Below are 26,436 nucleotides of genomic sequence, written 5' to 3' on the forward strand. Positions count from 1 at the left end.
CAAGTTGTTTTTGGTTATGGTGCTTTATCACAGCAATTGAAAACCCAACTAAGACACATGCTTGCACTGTAAGCACTGTGAGTCATTGACCCTTATGCAAACCCCCAGTCTTGTATTTTTTTTAAACTTCATTATTATCATTTTAGTTACCCCATAAAAAATAAATTAGAAAGAAATGCTTTCTAGGCTTCTGTTTTGAAATATAAAGAGGGTCTTAATTTCCTTTTAAAAAGCAACACCATTTTTAAAAGATAAAATACATTTTTATTCTAGATGTGTGTTCTTACCTTAACCCAGCCAGAATCAGTCGGCTGTGGAATAGGACTGGTAATAGACATGGAAGAGATATTGAATCCAAGGATAGTGCTAATTTTGCCTAAGATGACTGCTCGTCCAAGAGAGTCAGAAATTTCCCGGAGTTCAGATAGTTGCATCTGACCTATGAGGGAAAAGCATTAGGGCATCTGGATTACAAGAATTATGGAATTGTGGTAATATGCATAAGTTTTGGCTTTCATTTTGTTTGCATACTTCATCACATCATAGTATGAATTACCCAGGGGTTCTGGGGATTTTTGCTACATCCAGCGTGGGATATCTGAGAGAAAAAAAAAATCTACGTATACTACCCTCTCGTGTCTGTTAACTTCATTCCTCTAGGACAAAATTCTATCAGTACAACTACATCAGGCATTCAGGGCAGGAACACCTCTAGATGCCCCAAGCTCCTTATCTGTCTACTTTATTTATCTGGGATGAAATCCCGTCTAAATAGCTTCAATTCTGTCTGGTTCACTCTCATAGTCCTGCTAAGGACTAAGCTCTTATCTTAGAGCTTCAAGCTCTAAGCCTCATCTTCAACCTCTCTTTCTTCATTCTCCATCTCTGCTACTCTCTACTCCTGGCTCAAGAGTTCTGCCTTACCATCTACATTACCTCCATGTTCTCCTCTTCTCCTGGTGATGCCATTCTTTCAGCTCTACAGAAAAATGCCTGTCTGTCCTTTCCCTGGCCACTAGGTTCTCTGCCTTCTCAGGAATGTTGCTCTACCTTCTACCTTGATATGTAAAACCTCCTTTGTTCTCAGTCAGTTGCTACTAGGCCTCAAGGAGAGAGGATGGTGGGAGCTTCATTAGCACAAGAAACAAAGTTATTGTCTCCACCAGCTTGTCTTTGCCTACTTGACCTTATCCAAGTACTGGCTCTAGCAAGGAAGTTAGTTACCTAGAAGTTCAGCAGGTCTGAGGAGCTGAACTGTTTTCCAAATGGTCTGGGTATATCTGGGCACACAAGAATTTCATAGCAGAAGACAGCTGAAATATTAAAGGCTGGATAACACCAAATATTCATAATAAATGGCTTGCCTTTTGACCGACCCTTAGCCAGCCAAAGTGTAGCTTTACTACACATCTGAATCTCTATAATATATTCTTGTGGTTCGCCACATTATAGACTGCTAACACTTTAGTACCTGAAAAGAATATGACAGTCATATTAATAAACTGGGGTAAATGAAGAACTCAAGAGAATGTTATAAGATAGAATTTAAGAAAGAAAAAGACAAAGGTAGAGACGAACACACACACACACACACACACACACACACACACACACACACACACACACCTGAAAGAACAGTGAGAGAATGTGTCTTCTGATTAAACTAAACTTTCTCATGTCATTCTTTGTTAAGTGAAGTATTGTCAGCCTTTTCTGTAACCACACATTACTTATTCAGAATAGAATATTTTTAGAACTTAAGTATAATAAGCATCTACCCACTATTAGTATGTGCATTAATAACTTGCTAAAGTTATCAGGTTCCTATCACTCTGTTACCTTCTTTGGACTTCTGGCAATTTTCAAGTCTGCACCTGCACATACTTTCCCTTCTCTCTTCCTTTCATGGCAGACCTGGGATTTCCTCTTAAACCTACCACCTCCACAAGGATTCCTACTTTATGATTTGACACCTCCATATTCCTTTGGATAGAGTCTGATACTTTTTCTTGATTTCTTCTCCACTTACCTACCAATCCATATTTAACCATACACTAATTTTCAGCTTTCTTTGTCCTTACTACCAAAACCCTAGCCTAAATTTGTGGTTATTAAAATAGATTTTTAAATTGGCTTGCCATTTTCTACTTTATTCCATGCACTGTAGTCAGCAATTTTTAGAAAACCACTGTAACCAGGATGTTATTAAGATCCTACAGCTTAAAAGACCCACCATCTTCCACATCCCAAGTCATGCCTTCAGGACTCAAATCACCAAATTTCTACCATTAAGGATAAACTAGAAAGCTTGGAAGCTTGGTGTTCTCAGCAGCATTGGCCAATGAGCCTTCTTGACACATTGGAACCCCCACTCAGGGAATTTTCAGTTCAGTTTGAAAGGCCTTGCTTGCATGACTCAGACTCTGGGATAAAGGCGGGGTCTTACGTATTCCTCTCTCTCCCCTAACTCCTTCCAGTTGTCCTCTCCAAGATCTCTTAAATGTGAGCGCGTCTGTGGTCTAGGGTAGATGACCAAGGTGCATCATTCCATGTCCATGGCTACTTTATGGTCACGGGCTCTCAGCCCAGTGGCAGAGCCAACCTCTCCTATGCTGCTCTCCCTTTTCTCCTGATCGCCATCTCACTACTGAAGACCTTAACATGAAAGCTTCTTCCTCCTACCTTGAGGACTCTGCCCACCCAGAGGTTCCCTCAGTACTTTCACTGCCCCTTTCTAGGGTGCCTGACACTATGTGAATGCCATATGACTATGTGTACATCCTGGATACCTGATGTTATGTATCAGCTGCATGACTACGTACACATCTTTATTTTTACCCCTCCATGTTTTTCTATGATTTATCCATTTCAAGCCAAGTCCTAGGGCTTTTCTTGAGACTTGAGGCCCTACCCTATACTGTGTTTTGAAAACACACCATAAACTTGCTGTTCCTCTGTTCCCTGTTCTCAGACCTGAATCTTATATTTATCAGGGTTTATCTGGTATTGCTACAAAGGGTTAAATAATCTGCCTGTGTTCCCTGGGCCTGTCTGCAACTCCTAGGTTAAATCTACAGGTTACGTCATACTGAAACCAGAACACTGGCCATATTAATCCAAGGAAATACAGAGCTGATGAAGGGAAGTCAGCTATGACTCCAGGCAGATAACATCATAAAACTCATTGCTACAACATAAGCCTAGGCTTTCTATGTTCTTCTAAGCAACAGAGTTCCAGTGGCAGCTTTCCTTTTCTAATTGATTATTTTAACCTATTTTCACTCTTTTTTTACTGTTACAATTTTTTTAATTTAATTTTTTTTATTTTATAATTTAATTTAATTTTACATATCAGTCACAGATTCCCCTGTCCTCCCCCTCCCGCCCTATTTTCACTCTATTGTCACCTCCTATTAAGTCAGATCCTTTTGTTTAATTTATTCTTGTGCAACCCCATCATAATTCCTCAATGAGTTATTACCATAGGGTAGAGAAGTAAAAGTGTTTGTAGGCCTTTGGGGTTCAAGAAATAGAGGTGGTAGCATTCCCTATGGCCTGGCTAATCAGGCTCTGGTAGGTTTATTTATGACTTCACACTTTACAATGACATTCCTTTATCTCAAAGTCTGATATCCATACCTGTGCTAGAATTGCTAAAGAACCAAGTGGGAGCGGCTCCGATCTCTAATTCCATTGTGCGTCCCGTGGATCTCTTCCGCCGAAGACTCGCTCCTGTTATCCTGCTGACACGGATTTTGTCATTTGATATTTTTAGGAACAAGGCAAGATTTCTAACCAGATTGTGTGAGCTAAAAAAATCATCTTCGGTCACAGCAGGCAGTTGGAAAGAAACAAAGATGACTGTAGCCGTGTGGACTTCCACGGGTGTAGTACCTTTAACCAAAAGGTAAAGCATCTGGTAGGTTCTATCAAAGTAGTTCTCACCAGGGATAGCGGAACCCAAGTCAGGAAGGAATTGCTCTATAAAAGAAAAAGGCCAAGATAGCAAAATATATTTCTATTAGCACAGTGGCCACACACAGTATTTCATATTTGTTTGAACTCCAAAAAGTTCAATGATACCATTTTCATAACAAAAAACATATTAAAAACCAAATGCTTATTAAACTAACTTGCAAAGTTATACTCCATTAAAAGAATACTATTAATAGTCAATATATATAAAATTTATTTCTAAAAGAATTACTCTATAGTCACAACATAAATGAGAAACCAAACTAATTATACACCCAGGAATTAATTCTGTACTTATAGAATACTACTTATATATTCTGACTTTCAAAGCCACGGATGAAGGAATTTGGTAATTTAAAGTATAAATTTAATGGTCTTCTAATTCATTCTGTACTAGATGCCAATTCTTAAAGGAGCACTTACAGTTAATATTTTTAGTTTTATTGAGGACAGAAGGTATGTAATAAAAATGAAGGATCTATTAAAACATCTCAGAGGAATCTTATGCAAATGAAATGGGATAACATGTTAGCTTGTAAAAATCTACGATTAATCAAAACAAATTCTCCTAGGGATTGTGAAATGGAGGTCATTGTACATTTCCAGTGTGTGTGTGTGTGTGTGTGTGTGAGAGAGAGAGAGAGAGAGAGAGAGAGAGAGAGAGAGAGAGAGAGAGAGAGAATCAACAGAATTAAGAAGTAACAAATCTTGTAAGCCCCAAAAGCTGAACTGTACCACAGTGGTAGAACAAATCATGTAGCTTCTGACTGCACTTCATCGTGTGAATCTAAAGAACGTGCTTTGTGGTACAGAGTGAATAGTGGATATGAGGTCACGTTCTTGTTAACAATGCTGGACCATCCAGCTTAGTTGACTTTTTCATGTTATAACAATAATGAAGGACACAGAGATAAAGACAGTAGAGCATTAGACTACAGAGGGGCTTGTGGTATATGGGAATTCTGCATTCAATGTGCTAAAGCTTTACAGGAATCTTGCTGAAAAATGCAATTTTTTAATTTTAATGCTTGGCTGGAGAAGTGATTATATGTGAAGTCCTTATGTTTTAGCATCAGCACTGAAAAACAAAACAAAACAAAACAAAACAAAACAAAAAACCCCAGCAATACATGATAAAACAAACTGACAACACATACACACAGTCTAGTTGATCTATTAAAAGGCATCTGTAGTGTTGATTTTCAGCCCTTTGTCGCTACATTACATTCTGCTGATTGAAATAGTTCACATTTTTCTAACTTTGAATGATACTGCTTCATAAAAGAGTTAAACATGTATGAAAACTAAACTGGAAATAAATGCCATGATTTGTATTTAAAAGGTTTGGTTATAAAGAGGCAATGCAACATAACCACCAAAGGCATGTGTTCAAGAACTAGGCAATACTTTCCAGTCCTCACTTGTCTGTTCTGGCTTTGAGACTGCTATGAACTGGACTGCATCCTCTCCAAACTTCTATATTGAAATGAAGCCTTAACTCTCTGTTTGATGATATTTGTAAGTGGAGCTCTTTGGAGGAAAATTAAGCTTATGTAAGATTGTGAGTGAAGACTTCATTATGGAATTAGAAACTTTAAAGAAAAGAGTCCAGAGAGCTCACTCTCACAGAGTCGGAACAAAGCAAGAAGACTTTGCAGTCCAGGAAAAAATTTCCTCATCAGAATCTGACAGCAGACTCCCTCCAGAACTGTGAGGATAAAAGAAAAAAAAAATACCAGCATGGAGCCAGGTGGTGGTGCTACAACGCCTTTAATCGCAGCATTCAATAGGCAGAGTCAGGCAGATCTCTGAGTTCAAGGCTACCCTGGTCCATAGAGCAAATTCCAGGACAGCCAGAGCTACGTAGAGAAATCCTGTCTCCAAAAAAAAAGAGAAAGATTAAAAAATGAATAAGCAAATAATTTGTGGTGCAGTCAAAAGAAAAGAAATAATGTGCTGTCTACTATGTAATGTTATTGAATTTCGTCACAGTAGTCTGAGGAGACTAAAGTTGAAGCTTTGGCAAATGATATCACCTCCTGACCTTACTTTATTCAGCTGTTTGTTATTGTCTAAGGCTGTAATTCTTAATCTATAGGTCATGATCCCTTGGCTCGAACACCCTTTTCACAGGGGTCTGCTGTGGGATGTTCTGTATGCTCTGAATGTGTTGCTCTGATTGGTTAGTAAATAAAGTGCTGATTGGCCAGTAGCCGGGCAGGACAAAGAGAGAGGAGAATTCTGGGAAGTGAAAGGCTGAGTGAGGAGATGCTGCCAGCCGCAGCAATTAGAAGAGAGATGTAAAGTACTGGTAAGCCACGAGCCATGTGTCAACTCATAGATTAATAGAAATGGGTTAATTTGAGATATAAGAACTAGATAGCAAGAAGCCTGCCATAGCCATACAGTTTATAAGTAATATAAGTCTCTGTGTGTTTACTTGGCTATGGGACTGGCAGGTGAAAGAGATTTATCCTGACCATGGCCAGGGAGGACCAGGAAAACTTCAGCTACAAATGGAGCCCAATGTGGGCTACAGGGGTCACCTAAGAACATCAGAAAACACAGATATTTACATCAGGATTCATGACAGTATCAAAGCTACAGTTATGAAGTAGCAACAAAAATAAGTTTATGATTGGGTCACCACAACATGAGGAACTGTGTTAAAAGGCCACAGCAATGGGAAGGTTGAGAACCACTGCTCTAATGGTAAGTCACAATATAAAGTAACATATAAAGCACTTAGAGTTGAGTGTCTGACATGTGAGAATGTCTCTGGAAATTTTAGCTATTTTATAAGTAGTGAAAACAAGACTTGTTTTACAAATGGCAAAGAGTACTGACCACTCATTCATACTTCCAGGTCTAGCTTATATTTTGCTGTTTACATTTCTGCAATAGTGGGCCAAGATCATGGACAACACAGATAAGTGATATAAATCTACTCATAGAACACAATATCTACTCTCGACAATATTGGAATCCTGTTTAATAAAAAGCCCTAAAAGAACAGTGATAATTCTTGGTTTATAAATATCACTATGTAGATAAATGTAGCCTTTTTCATATATTACATTTAAAGCAATTTTATTATGTAATATTTAATTAATAAGGTTGATATAATGATAGCTTTCTTGATAATACTTCTGATAACTGGAAATAATTCAGGCATTGACCTCTATAGAACAGAAATAAAACAGAGGGAAAGTAAAAACTTCTGAGAGAAATCTCTTCTGGACATAAGAATAGATAAATTGCATACATATCAAAGGAAAACTTTGTCAGGAAGTTTCAGCATGTCCATGACAAAAACTCTTATCTTCATTCACCTATAGGTAAAGAGTTCTACCAGCAGTGATCTTTCAAAGCACTTTATCAATGATCACATCTTAGTTTTTTGTTGAATGGGGCTAAAAAATTTACTTCCTTCTTTATTCTCCAATAGCTAAGGAAATAGTGTAATAATGAAATGTTTCAAAGAATATTTGCAATATATATATTCACACACACACACACACACACACACACACACACACACACAGACACACACACACACACACACTATCCTAAGGAAATACCTGTGTTCAGATGCCTGTGAAGTTCACAGAGTTTCTTTTGGGCATTCCATGCTGTATTTTTGGGGCAGACCAGTGAATTGTTCACATAGACATCCAAACGCTGAAGTGTGGAAAAAAAAATTCCTACTAGAACTGCCTGTTAAAAACAAACATTTATGTGTTTTTATTAGAGCAATAGAACAGACTGTTTAGAATTTAGTTCTTAAAAACTATGTTTGTTCTAACTATGTACAAATTTTATAAGATACTAAATCCAAGTTTTTGTGAACTTAGGGCAAATATTGAACAAAAATTAAAAATATGCTTGCATTTAACCATTCATGCAGGTATGATAAATTAACCCCTAAGTGGTAAGTCCCAGGACAAGAATGTAATGTAAGAAAGAAATGATTAGAGGAGCCACACACTAAGCTGAAGAAAGGGTCTCTTTCAAAGACAATGAAGTACAAAAGAGACTTTGGAATCCAGGAGCTGGGAAGATACTTAACAGTGTTCTGCTTTATACAAACACAAAATTGAATCTGTAATGTTGAAAACTATTTCACAAAGCTTTGGTATGAAGACTCAGAAAAATCAGTGGAAACATGGGGCGATTCCCATAGAGTCTTTTGGGTCATTGTGAAAAACTGAGTCACACAGAGATGAGTGGAACTGATCTTGTGTTTGCTAGAGGAAAGTCCTAACATTCCCTCTCTGACTGAGGTGAGCAGACCACTGGAGGGCAAGAGTAGACACAGGAAGAAGAGGTGGCAGACAATTGCCTACATCTATGGACAAGATAATATTGCTTCACTAAGTGGTAGCAAGGGAATTGGTAGAGGTTCTCTGACTCCAGATGTTTGAAAACTCAGCAGAATTCACAGTTGGATTGGGTAAGAAATGAAACAGAGTGAGAGGGTAAAATAATAATGCCCAAGTTTTGTCTTGAGCAATGGAAAGGATGGACTTGCTATTACCTGAGAAAGAAGGATGTCTCCCATTTTCGCCCCCGCTCCCTGCTTCATCTGGTCAGATGTTTTCCTGCACCTAATACTCTAGGACTTGGAGGTCTTGTATATGTAGAAAAGAAAATCTGAATTGTGGGACTACTGTTCAACATTATATTTTTTCCCCACTGACAGTTTGAATAAATGTAATGCTCCCAGTTGAGTTCCATTTACAGCAAAGATTTGACACTATCAAAGATATTTAAAACAATATGCTGAAAACATTGGAATAAATTCCACAGTTATATTTCTTGTATGTATATGCATATACAAGAATATGTAAGAATAAGAAAAACAAATACATAGCTTTAAGTAATACATGATTTTAGTATAAAAATTCAAGCTTGCCTGCTAGTCACATGAACATAAATGTCACTGTCAGTCTTCATATATGGAGCTCAGAAATCAATGCATATTGGAAGGAGGTATTTGGTACATACACATTCTTTCAAGAAGAGAAAAACCTATCCAGACTAATAGTATTTTCAGTACTACACTAATGGATCTTTTTAAATGATGACAAAATTAGAGAAGGCAGGAATGAGAGTTAATTGCTAGCAGTGTGTAACTATGACAACCTTTAAGGCATTATTTCTATCTAGGCTCACCTTATTATGTTCAACATTAAGCAACATTAGCCGAAGATTCTGAGGACTTGTCCCAGTGAAGTAAACCTCATACATTTTATTCAGAGCCACTATGCCATGGAACAGGGACAATCTTCTTTGGCATGTATAACCAGCACACCAGCCATGGTCCTGTGGGCCTAAATCCATGCAATATCAAAGTCCATGTTCTTATTTCATGAATGCTTGTCCTCTCCCCTTCCCCCACAACATGAAGAATCATTATACTTAAAGTAAATTGCAAGGGTTTAGTTCAGATACAAGCTCAGCATTTAAATCCACTATTATTTATCCACTGTCTACCCAGACTTCTAAGCTGATTCTCAAACTTTGGCTTGAAATGGAAGGCAGAGAAGCAACTTGCTCCTATCCTTACTTTCATACTGATTGGGGTTAAAGAGATAACAATGTGTTAACCAGGATTTGTGTGACAGATTTGTATGACACTAATGTAATATGGACAAGACTCGTCAGCTTTCTGGGGTTGTTTTCTAGGAAATGAGCTATAATCTACCTCTTTCACTAAAATGGAGCCTGCCAGCAAAGAATGGACATTGTATTCCTGAACAAGATTCATTCATGTTTTTTGGCCACTGGCTCATTTGTTTATTAGTCAATTCATAAATTGCACAACACATTTGATTTGGAACTGTAGGGATTAAACCTCAGGGCTCATGCATGTTAGTCAGGAATCCTCCCTTTGAACAGTTTCCTTAACCCTTTATATGTTTTATTTTGAGGCAGAATTTCACTAAGTTGTCCAGTTTGGCCTTGAACTCACTCTGTAGCAAGATGTTTATCTGTCTTGCCCTGTAAGAGACAGCTAACAAGTTTGTTTGGTTCAAGTCTTTATTATTTTCTTATAGTAATAGTAACTTAGTAAATTTTTGTTAGTAGCATTGGCACCGCTGAAGAGTAAACATGATTAATGGACTAAAATCATCTTAGTCCACTCTATCATCAAGTAGGTCCTCTGAAAAGCTAAGACACAGCAGATGATTTTCTCCTAAAGTCTAGACATTTTCAGAATGAGTACAGCATGGCTTTCACAGCAAACTTCTCTATTTTATTTCAATAAAAAACATGAGACATGACTGATAAAAATCTCTTGATGGATTTCTTTATTAAGTACGCTGAATTTTCTGGCTCACTTAGAAACCTCATTAATATTTATAACTGAACTTCAATCAAATTTTAAATCAATATAAACTTCTAAATTTCAAGGAGAATGTAACTTTATCCCTTAGCACACACATATAAATCCTACTTTAAATATATTTTCTTTGTGGACTTTAAAAAGAAACCTACAAAAAATGTCTATATATAAAATAAAAAATTTTAAAGTAAAAAGACATAAAATTTCACATTAAGATTTGAAAGGAAACTCTGGTGATATTCAGTAATTTTTATTGTATTTTTCCCTAAGCCAACATGATTTTCATAACACTTTCGTGATTTTTTTCCACACTAGTATCACCTTAAGTAGACTTTTTAAATTGATTAACACTGTTAAATTTAAATTCATTTATAAAAGAAATGATGTGTCATTGCATTAAGTGGAAAATGTATCCTTCCTGTCAGAAGATGTAAATATGAAATTTTTCCATGACAAAAATAGGACAATTTGACACTCTCTGAGACTGCAGCTGCTCCCTGAGACAGAGCCTGCCAGCACCAATTGGACTAAGAGGTGAGTCTTTGTTGTTATAGCTGAACACCTCAGCCTCTAGGCTTTGGGCCTCGGGGCACAATCCTGTGCTCCCACACCATCACCCATTGCAGTCTCAGTTTCAGGCCAGCAGCAGTCTGGACTACCACCCCCCACGCCCACCAGACCCTGTAATCTACAAGCTCCCAAACTCACCCACCCTCCAAGACTGCACTTGTTCCCTGAGACAGAGCCTACCAGCACTGACTGCCAATTGGACTAAGAGCTGCTCCCTGAGACACACAGTCCATCAGCAAAAATTGGACCAAGAGCCTCAATTAGACAAAGAGCTCCCATTGGACCAAGAGAGGCTCCCTCAGAAACAAACATTGCTTGCACTGAGTGGAGGAAGAGATGGGTATACACCAGTGCAAAAGTACAGTCAACAACATAAATGCCAATATGGCACTAAGAGAACCTAGTGGTTCTATATCAGCAAGACTTGAACATCCCAATGCAGAAGAAGTAGAAGAAATCGACCTTAAAAAATTACTTTAAGAAGATGACCTTTAAAGAGGAAATGAAAGATTCCCTTAAAGAAATTGAGGAAAAGAGAAACAAAAAATTGGAAGAAATCAATGAATCTTTTAAAGAAAGCCAAGAAAAAGCAATTAAACAGGTAAAAACTGAAATAGAGGCAATAAAGAAGATACAAACTGAGGGAATGCTGTAAATGGAAAATCTGAGTAAATGAACAGGATCTACAGATACAAGCATAACCAACAGAATGCAGTAGATGGAAGAGAGAATCTCTGGTGTTGAAGATAAAATAGAGGAAATAGATTCATCAGTCAAAGGAAACACCAAAGCCAAAAATGTCAGAACATAAAATGTCCAGGAAATTTGGGACATCATGGAAAGGCCAAACCTAAGAATAATATGGATAAAAGGAGAAGAATACCAACTCAAAGGCACAGAAAATATATTCAGCAAAAATCATAGAAGAAAACTTTCCCAATCTAAATAATGAAATGCCTATGAAGATATAAGAAGCTTACAGAACACCAAATAGACTGGACCCCCGCCCCAAAGTCCCCTTTCCACATAATAATCAATCCACTAAACATACAAAACAAAGAGCTGCAAAGGGAAAAAGCCAAGTAATACATAAAGGCAGACCTGACTTCTCAATGGAGACCCTGAAAGCCAGAAGGTCCTGGACAAATGTTATGCAGACACTAAGAGACCATGGATGCCAAACCAGACTACTATACCCAGCAAAACTCTCAATCACCATAGATGGAGTAAACAAAATATTCCATGATAAAACCAGACTTAAACAATATCTATCCACAAATCCAGCCATACAGAAAGAACTAGAAGGAAAAAATCCAACCTAATGAACTTAGATACACCCATGAAAACACAGGCAATAGATAATACCACACCAACAAATACCAAAGAAGGGAGACAAGCAACACTATCAACAAAAAAAGAACAAGAATTAGCAATCACTGGTCATTAATATCCGTTAACATCAATGGTCTCAATTCGCCTATAAAAAGACACAGGCTAACAGAATGGATATGAAAACAGGATCCATCCTTCTGCTACATACAAGAAATATACCTCAACTTGAAAGACAGATACTACTTGAGAGTAAAAGGCTGGGAAAAGACTTTCCAATCAAATGGACTTAAGCAAGCTGGTGTAGCTATCCTAATATCTAATAAAACAGACTTCAAACTAAAATTGATCAAAAGAGATCAGGATGGACATTACATATTTATCACAGGGAAAATCCACCAAGATGAAGTCTCAATTCTGAGCATTTATACCCCAAATACAAGGGCACCCACATATGTAAAAGAAACATTACTAAAGCTTAAATCACACATCAAACCCCACACACTAGTAGTGGGAGACACCCCACTCTCACCAATGGACATGTCTGCCTGACAGAAACTTAACAGAGAAATAAGGGAACTAACAGACATTAGGACTCAGATGGACTTAATAGTTATCTATCTTAACATAAAAGAATATACCTTCTTCTCAACACTCCATGGCACCTTCTCTAAAACTGACCACATGCTCGGTCACAAAGCAAATCTCAACAGATACAAAAAAAATTGGAATAACCTCTTGTATCTTATCAGACAAACATGGCTTAAAGTTAGATTTCAACAACAACAAAATTACAGAAAGCCTACAATCTCATGGAAACTGAATAATGTCCAACTGAATCACCAATGGGTCAAGGAAGAAATAAGGAAATTAAAGACTTCCTAGAATTCAATGAAAATGAATGTACTACATACCCAAACTTATGGGACACTATGAAAGCAGTGCTAAGAGGAAAATTTATAGCACTAAATGCCCACATAAAGAAGATGGAGAAATCTTACACTAGTGACTTAACAGCACATCTGAAAGCTCTAGAACAAAAAGAAGCAAAATCACCCAGCAGGAATAGATTCCAGGAAATAATCAAATTGATGGCTGAAATCAATAAAATAGAAACAAAGAGAACAATACAAAGAATCAATGAAACAAATAGTTGGTTCTTTGAGAAAATCAACAAGATAGATAAGCCCTTATCCAAATTAACCAAAAGGCAGAGAGAAAGCATCCAAATTAACAAAATCAGAAATGAAAAGGGAGACAGAACAATGGACAACGAGATCCAGAGAATCATCAGGTCATACTTCAAAAACTTGTGCTCCACAAAAATGGAAAATCTGAAAGAAATGGACAATTTTCTGAATAGGTACCACATACTAAAGTAAATCAAGACCAGATAAACTATTTAAATAGACCAATAACCCCTAAGGAAATAGAAACAGTCATTAAAAGTCTCCCAACCAAAAAAAGTCCAGGACCAGATGGTTTGAATACAGAATTCCACCAGATTTTCAAAGAAGAGCTAATACCAATACTCTTCAAATTGTTCTACACAATAGAAACAGAAGGAACATTATCAAACTCTTTTTATGAGGCTATAGTTACCCTAATACCCAAACCATACAAAGATGCAACAAAGAAAGAGAATTACAGACTAATCTTTCTCATGAACATTGATGCAAAAATACTCAATAAAATATCAGCAAATCAAATCTAAAAACACATAAAAAAAAAAAAACTATCCGCCATGATTAAGTAGGCTTCATCCCAGGGATGCAAGGATGGTTCAACATACAGAAGTCTCTCAATGTTATACACCATATAAACAAACTGAAAGAAAAAACCACATGATCATTTCATTAGATGCTGAAAAAACCTTTGACAAAATCCAACATCCCTTCATGATAAAGGTCCTAGAGAAATCAGGAATACAAGGAACATGCTTAAACATAATAAATTCAACTTATAGCAAGCCAACAGCCAACATCAAATTGAATGGAGAGAAACTCAAAGCAATTCCATGAAAATTAAGAACAAGACAAAGCTGTCCACTCTCCCCATATCTATTCAGTATAGTACTTGAAGTTCTAACTAGAGCAATAAGGCAACAAAAGGAGATCAAAAGCATAGAAAATGGAAAGGAAGAAGTCAAACTTTCACTATTTGCAGATAATATGATAGTATACAGAAGTGACACCAAAGATTCTACCGGGGAACAACTATAAGCTGATAAACTCCTTCAGTAATGTGGCAGGATACAAGATTAACTAAAAAAAAAAAGTGGCCCTCCTATACACAAATGATAAATGGGCTGAGAAAGAAATCAGAGAAACATCACCCTTTACAATAGCCACAAATAATATAAAATACCTTGGAATAACACTAACTCACTAACTAAGCAAGTGAAAGACCTGTATGATAAGAACTTTTAATCTCTGAAGAAAGAAATTGAAGAAGATATCAGAAAATGGAAAGATCTCCCATGCTCATGTATAGGTAGGATTAACATATTAAAATGTCAATCTTACCAAAAGCAATTTATAGATTCAATGCAATACCCATTAAAATCCCAACACAATTCTTCACAGACCTGGCAAGAACAATATTTAACTTTATATGGAAAAACAAAAAACCCAGGATAGCTAAAAGAATCCTATACAACAAAGCAACCTCTGGAGGCATCAAGATCCCTGATCTCAAGCTCTACTATAGAGCTATAGTAATAAAAATCAGCTTGATATTGGCATACAAACCAACATGTGGACCAATGGAATCAAACTGAATACCCCGACATTAACCCACACACCTATGAACACCTGATACTTGACAAAGAAGCCAAAACTATACAAGGGAAAAAGGAAAGCATCTTCAACAAATGTTGATGGCATAACTGGATGTCAACATGTAGAAGATTGCAAATAGATCCATATCTGTTGCCATGCACAAAACTCAAGTCCAAGTGTATCAATGTCCTCAACATAAATCTAGTTACACTGAACCTGATAGAAGAGAAAATAGAAATAGTCTTGAATGCATTGGCACTTCCTAATTATAACACTGGTAGCACAGACACTGAGAGTGACAATTAATAAATGGGACCTCCTGAAACTGAGAAGCTTCTGTACGGCAAAGGACAAGGTTAAAAAGACAACATGACAGCTTACTTTCACTATTTGCAGACAATATGATAGCATACAGAAGTGACACCAAAAATTCTACCAGAGAAAAGATCTTCACCCATCACACATCTGACAGAGAGTTGATCTCCAAAATATATAAAGAATTCAAGAAACTAGACATCAGAATACCAAACAATCCAATTAAAAAAAAAAAAAAAACAGGCTACAGAGCTTAACAGAATTCTCAACAGAAGAATCTCAAATGGCTGAAAGACATTTCAGGAATTGCTCAACATCCTTAGTCATCAAGGAAATGCAAATCAAAACAATTCAACAAATCAAAACAATTCTATCTCATACCTGTCAGAATGGCTAAGATCAAAAACACTGATATCAGCTTATGTTGGAGAGGATGTGAAACAAGGGGAACACTCTTCCACTGTTGGTGGGAATGAGAACTTGTACAGCCAGTTTGGAAATCAGTATGGCAGTTTCTCAGAAAATTGGGAATCAATCTTCCTCAAGATCCACTATATACCAGTCTTGGGCACATACCCAAGGAATGCTCAATCATATCACAAGGACACATGCTCAACTATGTTCATAGCAGCATTATTCATAAAAGCCAGGACCTGGAAACAACCTAGATGCCCCTCAACCAAAGAATGGATAAAGGAAATGTGGCACATATACACAATGGAGTACCACTCAGCAGTAAAAAAACAATGATATCATGAAATTTGCAGGCAAATGGGATGAGGATCCATCCCTGGTGCATGAGCTGGCTTTTTTGGAGCCCAGTGCCTAGGGCGAAGGCTGAGGGGTGGGAGGAGAGGGGGAATCTATGGTTGGTATGTAAAATGAATAGAAAATTTCTTAATAATAAAATAAAAAGAAACCAAAAATATGCCAATTTGAAAACTTCTTTTCCACTCCACCATTATTTACTGACTCCTCTGAATATTCCCATATCCTCTGCTTTGCGAACCCAAAAGGCAGTCCTTTGCATTGATTGTTTGTTTGCTGCAGGAGCTAAGTGAGGAAAGCCAGAAATCAAGGAACTTCCATCTTACTCTCATTTGTTGTCTTTTGTTTCTTTCACAGGCTTTTAAAAGCAGATTCTGTGAAATAACGACCATTTAGTTGACTCCTAAACTGTTTTTGACACCACGTCTGCACATCTGGAGCATGGAAATTTGTGTGATCCTTGCTCAGTGCCTCTTCAGTGCTAAGCTTGCTGAGAGACTAGCATTTGAGCCCAGTGCTTGTTGGAGATATACACGAATCCCTGTCCCGTGCTTTTGGTAACTTTTAGAAGTTCATCTTATTAATTGAAAACCTCTTGGTCTCCAAAGTCGATCTGAATCTCTATGGAAACCGTTTCTTCCTATTTGTATCCAGCTATCTAGGACCAGAATGGGAAGAGCCTAGACTTAGGACCTTCAGGAATTCTTCTCAAAAGCCAAAGGGATAAGCTATGTGTTTATATAAACAACCTCTATTAGCGCAAAATACATTCAAAAATTCATAGGCTGAGATGAGAGGCCCGCAATTCCTTTCTTAAATATTCTGAATAACACATTATCAAGCTTGCTTTAAATTTTTATAAGGCAAAGTGTAACGTTTTTCCTCAAAATATTTATATATCCTTATCAATAAAGGTGTGAGAGTCTTTACAGGAATAACTTTTCTCCTCATTTTCCTTCCCTTTGGCTCTTTTCCTCTTTCTTCAAGTACTCAATATGAAATAAATGTCCTGGCTTTCCTGGATGGAGAACTGCTAAGTTATAACTCACTCTTGCACATAGATATTTCTTAAATATGGAAGGTAAAGAAGCCTTTATGTTTGCTAATTTTATATGTAAATAATTATTCAGGTAGGTCTATGCATTAATTAAATGCTTTTACTAACTCAGGTTCATTTATACTGAACACTTACCATTAATGAGGTCCACATAACCATTGCTCATGATGGCCACTGGGGAAAGTCTTCGTGTTTCCGTGTCAGAATCTAGGCTTTCTATAACCATCATTGCATATTCCATTCCAGAACACTGATAGCTCTGCCATGCTGGGATGTATTTACAGGTTGTGTCTCTAATAATCCCTAGAAACATGTGTGTTAGTATTTTAGAAATGATAGAAAATCTCTGCAAAATTTCTTTCTGTTGTCTTTATCTTGTATATAAGATCAATAAGCAGAGCCAACAAGCTATTGGTTCATCATCCAATTCTTGAGAAAAAATGAACTTTGTTCCACTAACTTGAGGTTTAATAATAGAATTATTATTATATTATTAGAACAACAAACCTTTATAAGGTGCTTTCTCGGTGACAGGAATTCTACTTCCATTCAAGAATGTGAGCATTGCCTTAGGGATTCGATAATCTCCAATTCCTAGTCGGCTGTTTCCATCCCACTCATATTCTGCTTGGGGGATCACTGACCCAGAATTCCCCAGGAAGGAACCATCCATGTCTCTAAGGAAGGATTTTCTTTTGGCATCACAAACCATGTCCACACAATCAGATGGGTTCACTTTACTGGGGAGAAAAGGCAAAATGAATGACTGAGGTCACTGATTGAGTCATGTTTCTAGAGGAACAAAGTTGCCTATGCAATTAGCATTGGAACAAAGGGTGGTTTCTTTCATGGTGTTTATTTAGTCCATTATGATGCATTCATTAGCCTTTCAAAATGACAAGTTGCACATGTTGGAGATACACTTAGAACTATATGTTGGTATTCTTTATGTTGTATAATCAGATTTTTGATTTTTGTGTGTTGTTCACAATACACTAGCATTTCTCTATACAGCAGATGGACATTTATTCTGTTGTAATGGGATGGAAATCTCTATGTTGGCCAGGTAGTCTTTGTTAATTTTCTCACCCTTCTTATCTCTACAAATGATAAATACTTACTACAAAATAATATAAATATTTTATAATAGTTGTCTTTTTCACCTTCCTATCTAATCTCTTAGTCTCAAAGCTGCTATATAATCTTAAAGACTCTTGTCTATGCATACACAGATAAACGTGGATTGTGATCCTCCTGTTACATCCTGGTAACCATTTTTTTGTTGTTGTTGTTTTGTTTTTCGAGAGAGGGTTTTTCTGTGTAGTTTTGGTGCCTGTCCTGGATCTCGCTCTGTAGACCAGGCTGGCCTCGAACTCACAGAGATCCGCCCAGCTCTTTAGGTAACTATATTGTAAATTTCTCCACGGTTCAACCTAAAATGGTATATTGGCTTCATCTTCTGTTATTTGTCCTCAGATATAATAATGAAAGGCTGCTGAATATGCAATAATATATCAACCATTCAAATCATATACTGTGTACTTAGAATTGCTATGATGTATACAGTGAAGTATGCCTCTCAGATTATTTTGTCATAAGAGAAATATTATCAGTTATCTCTTGTTATAATACACATGCTTGGGAGAATTTCAATAAACATTTTAGTGGTTCACATGTTTTTTGATATTCAAGTATGTGTAGGGTGCGTTTGTAAGCAAATCTGTAAGTAAAGTGCTCAGGGGCCATCAAACTAGGTGGCTGTGTGTGCTGTCTTCATTCAAGTTGCCAAGAGCCTCAAAGGTAGATTTTTGTGAGTTGTTGAAGGGTACCTCTCAAAACCAAGGGAGAGAAGCAACACAGAGCATGCCTGACTGTGATCTTCAGACAAGCATCATTCTGATTTTATGACAAGTTTTGGAAAGTGAACTGCATTGAGTGAGGGTGGGGCAGCCTTATTCTCCAGAATCAGTCAATCATTTCCCTGGGTTGCAAGGGTGATAATAACTATTTGTAATGCAGGGATTTCTATAACAGCAAATGTGAAAAGGCATCCATAGCTGTTATTAACCAACATTTAGAGCTTTTGAAGGCTGAGTGCATTGTTTGGCATAGGAAGATCTGGAAGATTACCAACAATATCCACTGCAAACAAAACTAGAAGAAATACAGTCTCCATGACCTAGACATTAAAATTATACCTGAAATCCGAAGAATTCAATGACCACTAAATAGCAGATATAAATTGTTTAGTAGGTAGTAGTTCTGTTAAATAAAACTACCACAGTTCAAAATTGATTAAACAAGTAAATGTTGGGCTGTTATCAAAATCAAATCATATGAAGTCGAGCTATTTGTGGAATACTGTGTTTTTCTGGGGGAAATACCCATTAAGTTATAGAGCATTGCTCCTTTTAGTCTGTAAACTGGCCAAATAGTTTTGACAGAATATTTCTTTTCTCTAATATCATCTTACACCTAAATTCCTGTTTTAGAAATCCTACAAAAATATCATGAGTTGACTAGATTCTTCTATGACCTCAAATCTATGGAATCATTTTTTTTGAAATGTCTTGACATTAACTAATCAGAAATGGTCTCAGGTCTAAGTTTCTATGTAATTATGTAATTATAATGTGTTGTTCCTGAGCACATTTTTGGAGTGCCTGTGTAGGATATTTGGAAAACAACAGGTTACAAAACATAATAAAATGAAGTGATACAGAGATATCTCTTATCCCTTAATGATGACTGATGGAAAAACATTAATGTGGAAAGCAGATGAAGACTGCATCTCCATGCTTTGCATTTAATGATGATGTTACTAATGGTGCATGGAAAATAGAGTGAGAATACATACAGTGAAGCTCAGTTTTTGAAACAACTGAGAATGCTTAAATTTATATTATTAAAGTCTGAATATCTGTGAATACTACTGGTTTCTAGATAGTAGTGGTTATTTTAATATAGTAACCTTTTCAGATATTTAATAGAGGATAGAGAACAGAATGTTAATAAAGAATATGATGAGTTTTCATAATGATACCTTATGTCAGGTCTATGTATAAATACTTTAGATTGTTCAATAGTATCAACCAGTTGTACATTCTTTACATGAATTGGATGTTGTAGATCTTCATTTAGAGGATTAGTAATGAATATCACATTAGTTTCTCCTGAACACACATCCTTAAATCCAACAAATGTTGAACCTAAAATATAAATAATATAAAAGTGATTATCCTTCTCTGGAGAAATATTTAAGACCAGAATCGTTTCACCCAATATATGTTTTCTCACTGCCTAGAACATGGAATTCTGGGCTGGTATGGCAAAAGCACCTCCCACTATTTATGATAAATGACTGAAACAATATCTGAATGACTGGGTAATCCTCTCCCACATTTTCCCTAGATTTGGTTATGACACTTGGTTTAAATAATAGGACAATATTAACTGTGGCATGAGAAGACACTTGGATGATGCTTTTATATTAGGCATAGTAGTCTTGATGCTTCTTGGAATTCTATAACTTTCAATGTGTAAGTAAGCCTAGGACACACGTGACTCTATCTGTATCATTCCCATCACCATAGCTATTGGCTAGCAATAGTCAACAAGCATCAAGTTCTATAGAAAGAAGTAAGGCTATTTCTATCTAACCAGCCAGCCTAAATTCAACCTATAAACCAGGGGACACTCAATAAAAATGGCCAGGGGACAATACCTAAAGAATTACTTGGCTAAACAAAGTCCAAATAGTAAATCCACTGATTATGTGCTAAAAATTGTTTAAAACTCTTCAAGTTTTCAGGGTGATTTGTTATGCAGCAAGAATTATTTGATTCATTGTTTTTATTTTTGCCTTTCTGTTTATATTATGTACCTCATGCTGGATTGAATAAAAGACTTAATTTTTTAAATCATACTTAAAATTCAATAACATAAAGGTCATTTAAAAATTCTTAAATACGTTTTTCTATTACATTTATTAAATATATTTACCTTAAGAAATTATGTGCATGAATAATAACATAAATATGTAGAAATAAGATGCAGTGATAGATACTGTTTGTACCTTGCCTAGATCTTTATTAAGCCAGTGAGCTCAACTTTGGCTCTTCTTTTAAGTGTTACCTGCAAAGCAGTAACAGCTTTATCATATCCATAGAATTTCTCTTGATCACCTATGGCATCCTTGCCTTAAGAATTGACACTACTCATCAACTGCTGGTGCACACATAGCCAGGCCTGACCAAAAGGAGTTAAGAAAGACTGCCAGGAAAAATATGGGGTGAAATTTGGCTGCCACTGCTCTCAGAATAATCAGGTGGAAACTGGACCCCAGTGAACCCATATACTCGTTTAGTTCCTTCCTCTTAACCTTCCTTACAATGTCCTTTTTCCTGAAAGCATACTTTGAACAAATCACTTTCCAGAAAATTCCACTTCTTAGTCTACCTCTAGGGAGTCTGATCTAAACAGTTGACAGATGCAGTGGCCCTGAGATATAATGTAATAAAATGATGAATTCAGATGACTCCTGTGGTTGATGGAGTTTTGGTTGTCTCTAATATGTTATTATAGTGAACTGGGAGAGAAGTATACATACACAGACTTGAGTCAGCACTAGGTGACTTAACTGATTGGTTAGAAGCAGCCAAAGGGGCCTAATGCAAATTATGCAAATTAATATTAAATCACTATACAAGTATTTTGCTGTTTTCAATAAGAAATATTAAATATTATTCTTCAATATGTAAAAGTTAGAGGTCTAGGGAGATGGCTCAGTGGGTAAGAGTGGTTGGTCTGCAAGTATAAAAACCTCAGTTTGAATCCTTAGAACCCATGTAAAAGGCCAAGCGTGACTGTACATGTCTTGAGGGGTCAGAGACAAGCAGGTCCTGTGAGTCTCCTGGATAGACAGCTTAGACAGTGAGCTTTCATGTCCCAAGACAATAAGACAGTGATAAAGGATGAGAAACATCCTGCTCTGGCCTTCTTCACATGTGCCCTCACTCACACCCACATACTAATGCACATTCATCTCACACACATACAACACACACATATACATGTATGCATTTCGCTAGAGAACCATGCTTGAAATGGATTTTAAAATATGATTTCTTTTATTGTCATTAAAATACATTCAGCAGAGGCTGGAGAGATAGCTCAGAGGCTAAAAGTACTGACTTCTCTTCCAGAGCACCAGAGTTCAATTTCCAGCATCCACACACAGCCCACAACTGTCTGTCACTCCAGTTCCAGGGGATCTGACACCTTCTTCACACAGACACAAATGCAGGCAAAACACCAATGCACATAAAATAAAAATAAATAAATTATTAAAACATATTCATCAGATCACTATGGAAATCAGCTTAAATACATTCTACTGACCATGAGGCATTGTTAACTAATAGGTGCTCTACATATTCCGATACAAATTGAGTAGATTTGTGAAAGACTATATCTAAACTTGCCTGAGACATCCAGAAGGCCACTGATCGCATTGTAACTCATGATCCCTGCATGGGGCTTCCGAGGTGCCATGTTATGAGCTGAAGCAAACGTCGGCCAACAAATGCCACTTCTCCCACCTTTTAGTAAAAAGAAATAAGTTAACCGAAGTTGCATACGCATATACATTAAAACCATCAGTAGTATTCCAAAGTTTTACCTGAGGGGGGTCTAGAACTTCGGTGTGCAGAGGTAAGTTCTACATCAGGATTGTCATCAGTTAGGACATCAGAGCAGTTAAATTCAGGGCTACTTCCAACAATTAATGAGTTCTGTCAAAGACAGCCAAATAAGACAGTATCAACACTCACTTTTCCTAAAAGGAAACATAATCATACTGAACTGTATGACAACAAAATATCAGCTAAAAATTTCAGAAGTAGATTGTTCATTAAACAGAGATCTCAGGGAACAAAAGTTGAGACTGAAGACAGCAACAGGAACAAATAATTATGTTTGATTTCATGCAAATATGTATAAGCATGATTATATTATGCATGAAAATAATTATATTAAATTAAGTGTTCTGTTTCGATGATGATAGAAACATGGACCTTTCCAGAAATAGAAGAAGTACAAAGTGGAGAGAGTGCCATTAGCATCTCTGCTGTTTCAGGAAAACCTTGATGGAGAGGATGAAATTGCAGAGAACTGTCACAGATGATGTTGATAAGGAGAGGTGAGAGCAGAAGGCAGAGTGGTGAGGAGAAAGTGTGTCTGTGTGATCTCAAAGGCATGGACTGGTCAGAGAGGCACCCCGGACATTATTCTCCTGAGACCTTCAAGAATTTGGGTTTCCTCCATGTCGCTTTTTATCCTTATTCATAGCTTACCTTAATTGTCACTGTTTTACTAGAAATCTTGTGAGACACGGAAGATGGCATGTAGATCATTGAAAAAATGGCCATCCCGTTGTTCACCAGGGTCACATTGTAGATGCTCACACTCTCTGTGGTCTGTAACACAAGCTGAGGTTTATATGGTGCTAAGAGTGAGCATAAGAGAAAACAAGCCATCACCACCTTCAATAATATTCACCTGAAAATAAATTCCGTAATCCCAGCATGTCCAAATGGTAAATCCTTGTATAAGAGAACATCCAGGAAGGCCATCCTGGTTCATGTAAATGCCATACAAACCCCCATGAACTTCATTGTTAAACCAGTTTTCTATGGAATTAGCCTGACCTTGAAAAAAAATATGGAATCAGAAATTTAAAGTTACAAGGAATGTTTTATAGTTTTAATCACCACTATTGGTTAAAGATTTTATTTATATATATCATATATATTCTCAATGTAAGTTTTATTGTGATGATATCTTAATGAATCAGCTATGGGTTTTTTTTTTTGGCTTGGTATTACCTTCATCTAACTTGCCTTTTATTACTCAGAATAATTGTGGAGTCACCGGCAAATTGTATAGCCACTTACACTATTAACTCCCTTAATTATTGTATCCATTTAAAAAAAAAGCATGGATTTTATTTGAAAGAGCATGAAGTTTAGATTAAAATGAGTATAAGCTTGAAATGCAAGGATATGCATGAGTAAAATTCATCTCCATCCCATCTCTCTCTCTCTCTCTCTCTCTCTCTCTCTCTCTCTCTCTCTCTCTCTCTCTCTCTCTCTCTCTCTTTAATGTGTTTTCTGGCCACGTCATTTTAAAGAGTCACTTTCTTAAAAGGCTGTTACTGAACCCGTAATTCACAGTAACACTCCAGTCCACTTCCATTGCAATTCAAATGTTACCACTTGGTAGACATCTGATGAATTTTCTTTCCTCTATTCTAGAAAGTTGGCTTCAAGGGAGAAGCCACTATGTCTGCCTCATCCATCATCAGATTCAGCGAGTGTTCCTTAAACGCATTTTGGAGTGATGCAAACATGATCTTGGGAAAGCTGTTTAGTCTCTTTGAGCCTCAATTTCCATGTATGTAAACAGTTTTAATGTCTAGTTTAAGATTATCTTAAAATCAGCTTAAATAACCCAAACAAGTACAAATTCTCTCTATGAAGAACTCATTATTGATATACTACATAATTGAAGAAGATTTTAATGCAAGTCTTACTTAAGTCCAAATTGGATCAATGACCTAAATACATTGGAAAAACTATATTCAACAAGCAGAGTCCTTCCTAAATTACACTTAGGATGATCTCACTAAGGTTCCCTGGCATCTGATTCCTCCCTGCTTCCATTCACTCCCCTCCTTCTTAGTCCTTTGACTTGTACCTTTTATTTCTGGTCTTTCTGGGCTTGGCTTGAGTTTGTTTCTCCAAAAGAGTCATTTACATTCCCTGTTCCTACATAGTGAAGCCCCTTGAAAGAGATAGCCCCTTCTTTGGACCCACATGGGCCACCATCCCCTTCCCTGTACAGGAACTTAAGCCCCTTTCCTCTTTTGTGTTTTATATTTCCATTCCTATAAATACAAACCCTTTTTAAGTTTTAATGTTTTTGTTCCATTCATTTGAAAAATTTGTTTTACTTTATGTACATGGGTGTCTAGGCTGAATGTATGCCTGGGATAACTTGTGAGCCTGGTGTGCACAGAGGCCGGAAGAAGGTATCAGATTGCCTGGAGCTCGAGTTACAGACAGTTGTGAGCAGACAGTGTTGGTGCTGGAAATTGAACCTGAGCCCTCTGGAAAAGGAAGCAGGCAGTGGTTTTTACAGCTGAGCCATCTCCCTAGCCTTTCTCATAAACATTCTCCTCTAGTGATATCAACAGTCAGTGAAAAACATGTATTTATGTATCATTATACCTTACTAGTAAATATTTATATCGAAGGATTATATTTTGATTTTTATAAAAAAGCCACAGGAACTACTTTATAGAAGTTTTAGAAAATTATAGTTTTAAGTTTTGGGCATGTCAAAGAAAAGCTACTTGGAGCTGTTGGAGACTTAAAAATACCTAATAAGACCACGTATCAAGGAATCAGTTAAATGTAATGATAAAGTTGCTTTATGTCTTCAAAATGTATTTTTGGCAAAAATAAAATTGGCTTGAATCAAATTGTTTTTGAATTAACAGAAGATACTGTTTTATATAATCTTAAAAATAATTAACTAGAATATTAGCAGAGCAGCTGAACTTTATAGTAAATACAGTTTTTCCTTGAAGTTGTTATATAATGCTCCAGTGAAACAACACTAAATGGAATGTAAAATTTTCAGATAAAGATCCATTTTCTTTAACATTCTTTCAGTTTCTAAGGGTGAAGTAGAAACTTTATAATTTATCCCCCCCCTCCGTGTGTGTGTACATTCCCATTTGTATGGGTGCATGTGTGTATGTGTGTGGAGGTCAGAGTGTAACACTGGATATCTTCCTTGATCATTCGCTGCATTATATTTAAGTGGGATCTCTCACTTGAACACAGAACTTGCTGATTTTGATAGACTAACCACTTTGTGTAGTGACATTTTGTTTGTGCTTTGACAAATAAAGCTTGCCTGGAGATGAGAGAGACAAAGGAGCAAGCCACAGCCACCTCTTACCTTGCCAACTCCTTAGGCTGAATAGGGGCGAGCTCCTGTCTCCTCCCACCTTATATTCCTCTCTCCACCCAGCCATATCATTTCCTGTCTCCACCTCCGTAGTGCTGGAATTAAAGGCATGAGGTCCCAAGTGCTGGGATTAAAGTAGTGAGCCTCTACCACCTGGCTCTGTGTTTCTTTTAGATTGGATCAATCTCATGTAGCACAGGGTGACCCTGAACCCCTGATCTTCCTGCTTCCTCCTCCCAAGTGCTGGGATTAAAGGT

The 26,436-nt window shown here is 36.9% G+C and overlaps 1 protein-coding gene across 3 annotated transcripts in view; it reads right to left on the reverse strand.

Annotated features, from left to right (window-relative positions):
* Pkhd1l1 (PKHD1 like 1) overlaps positions 1-26,436 on the reverse strand; it is a 149,068-nt gene that overhangs the window by 5,780 nt on the left and 116,852 nt on the right. For all 3 annotated transcript variants that reach the window (XM_042264702.2, XM_076555796.1, XM_006978701.4), the window contains 11 exons: positions 23,702-23,850; positions 23,497-23,619; positions 22,824-22,935; positions 22,627-22,743; positions 20,187-20,352; positions 17,651-17,883; positions 17,279-17,446; positions 9,151-9,308; positions 7,557-7,692; positions 3,640-3,981; positions 288-439 (listed from right to left, as the gene is read on the reverse strand). In XM_042264702.2, the coding sequence (XP_042120636.2) occupies positions 288-439; positions 3,640-3,981; positions 7,557-7,692; positions 9,151-9,308; positions 17,279-17,446; positions 17,651-17,883; positions 20,187-20,352; positions 22,627-22,743; positions 22,824-22,935; positions 23,497-23,619; positions 23,702-23,850 (1,856 nt within the window). The remainder of the gene's footprint in view (positions 1-287; positions 440-3,639; positions 3,982-7,556; positions 7,693-9,150; positions 9,309-17,278; positions 17,447-17,650; positions 17,884-20,186; positions 20,353-22,626; positions 22,744-22,823; positions 22,936-23,496; positions 23,620-23,701; positions 23,851-26,436) is intronic.

Source organism: Peromyscus maniculatus, chromosome 20 (assembly GCF_049852395.1).
Source record: "Peromyscus maniculatus bairdii isolate BWxNUB_F1_BW_parent chromosome 20, HU_Pman_BW_mat_3.1, whole genome shotgun sequence".
NCBI classification, from domain to species: Eukaryota; Metazoa; Chordata; class Mammalia; order Rodentia; family Cricetidae; genus Peromyscus; species Peromyscus maniculatus.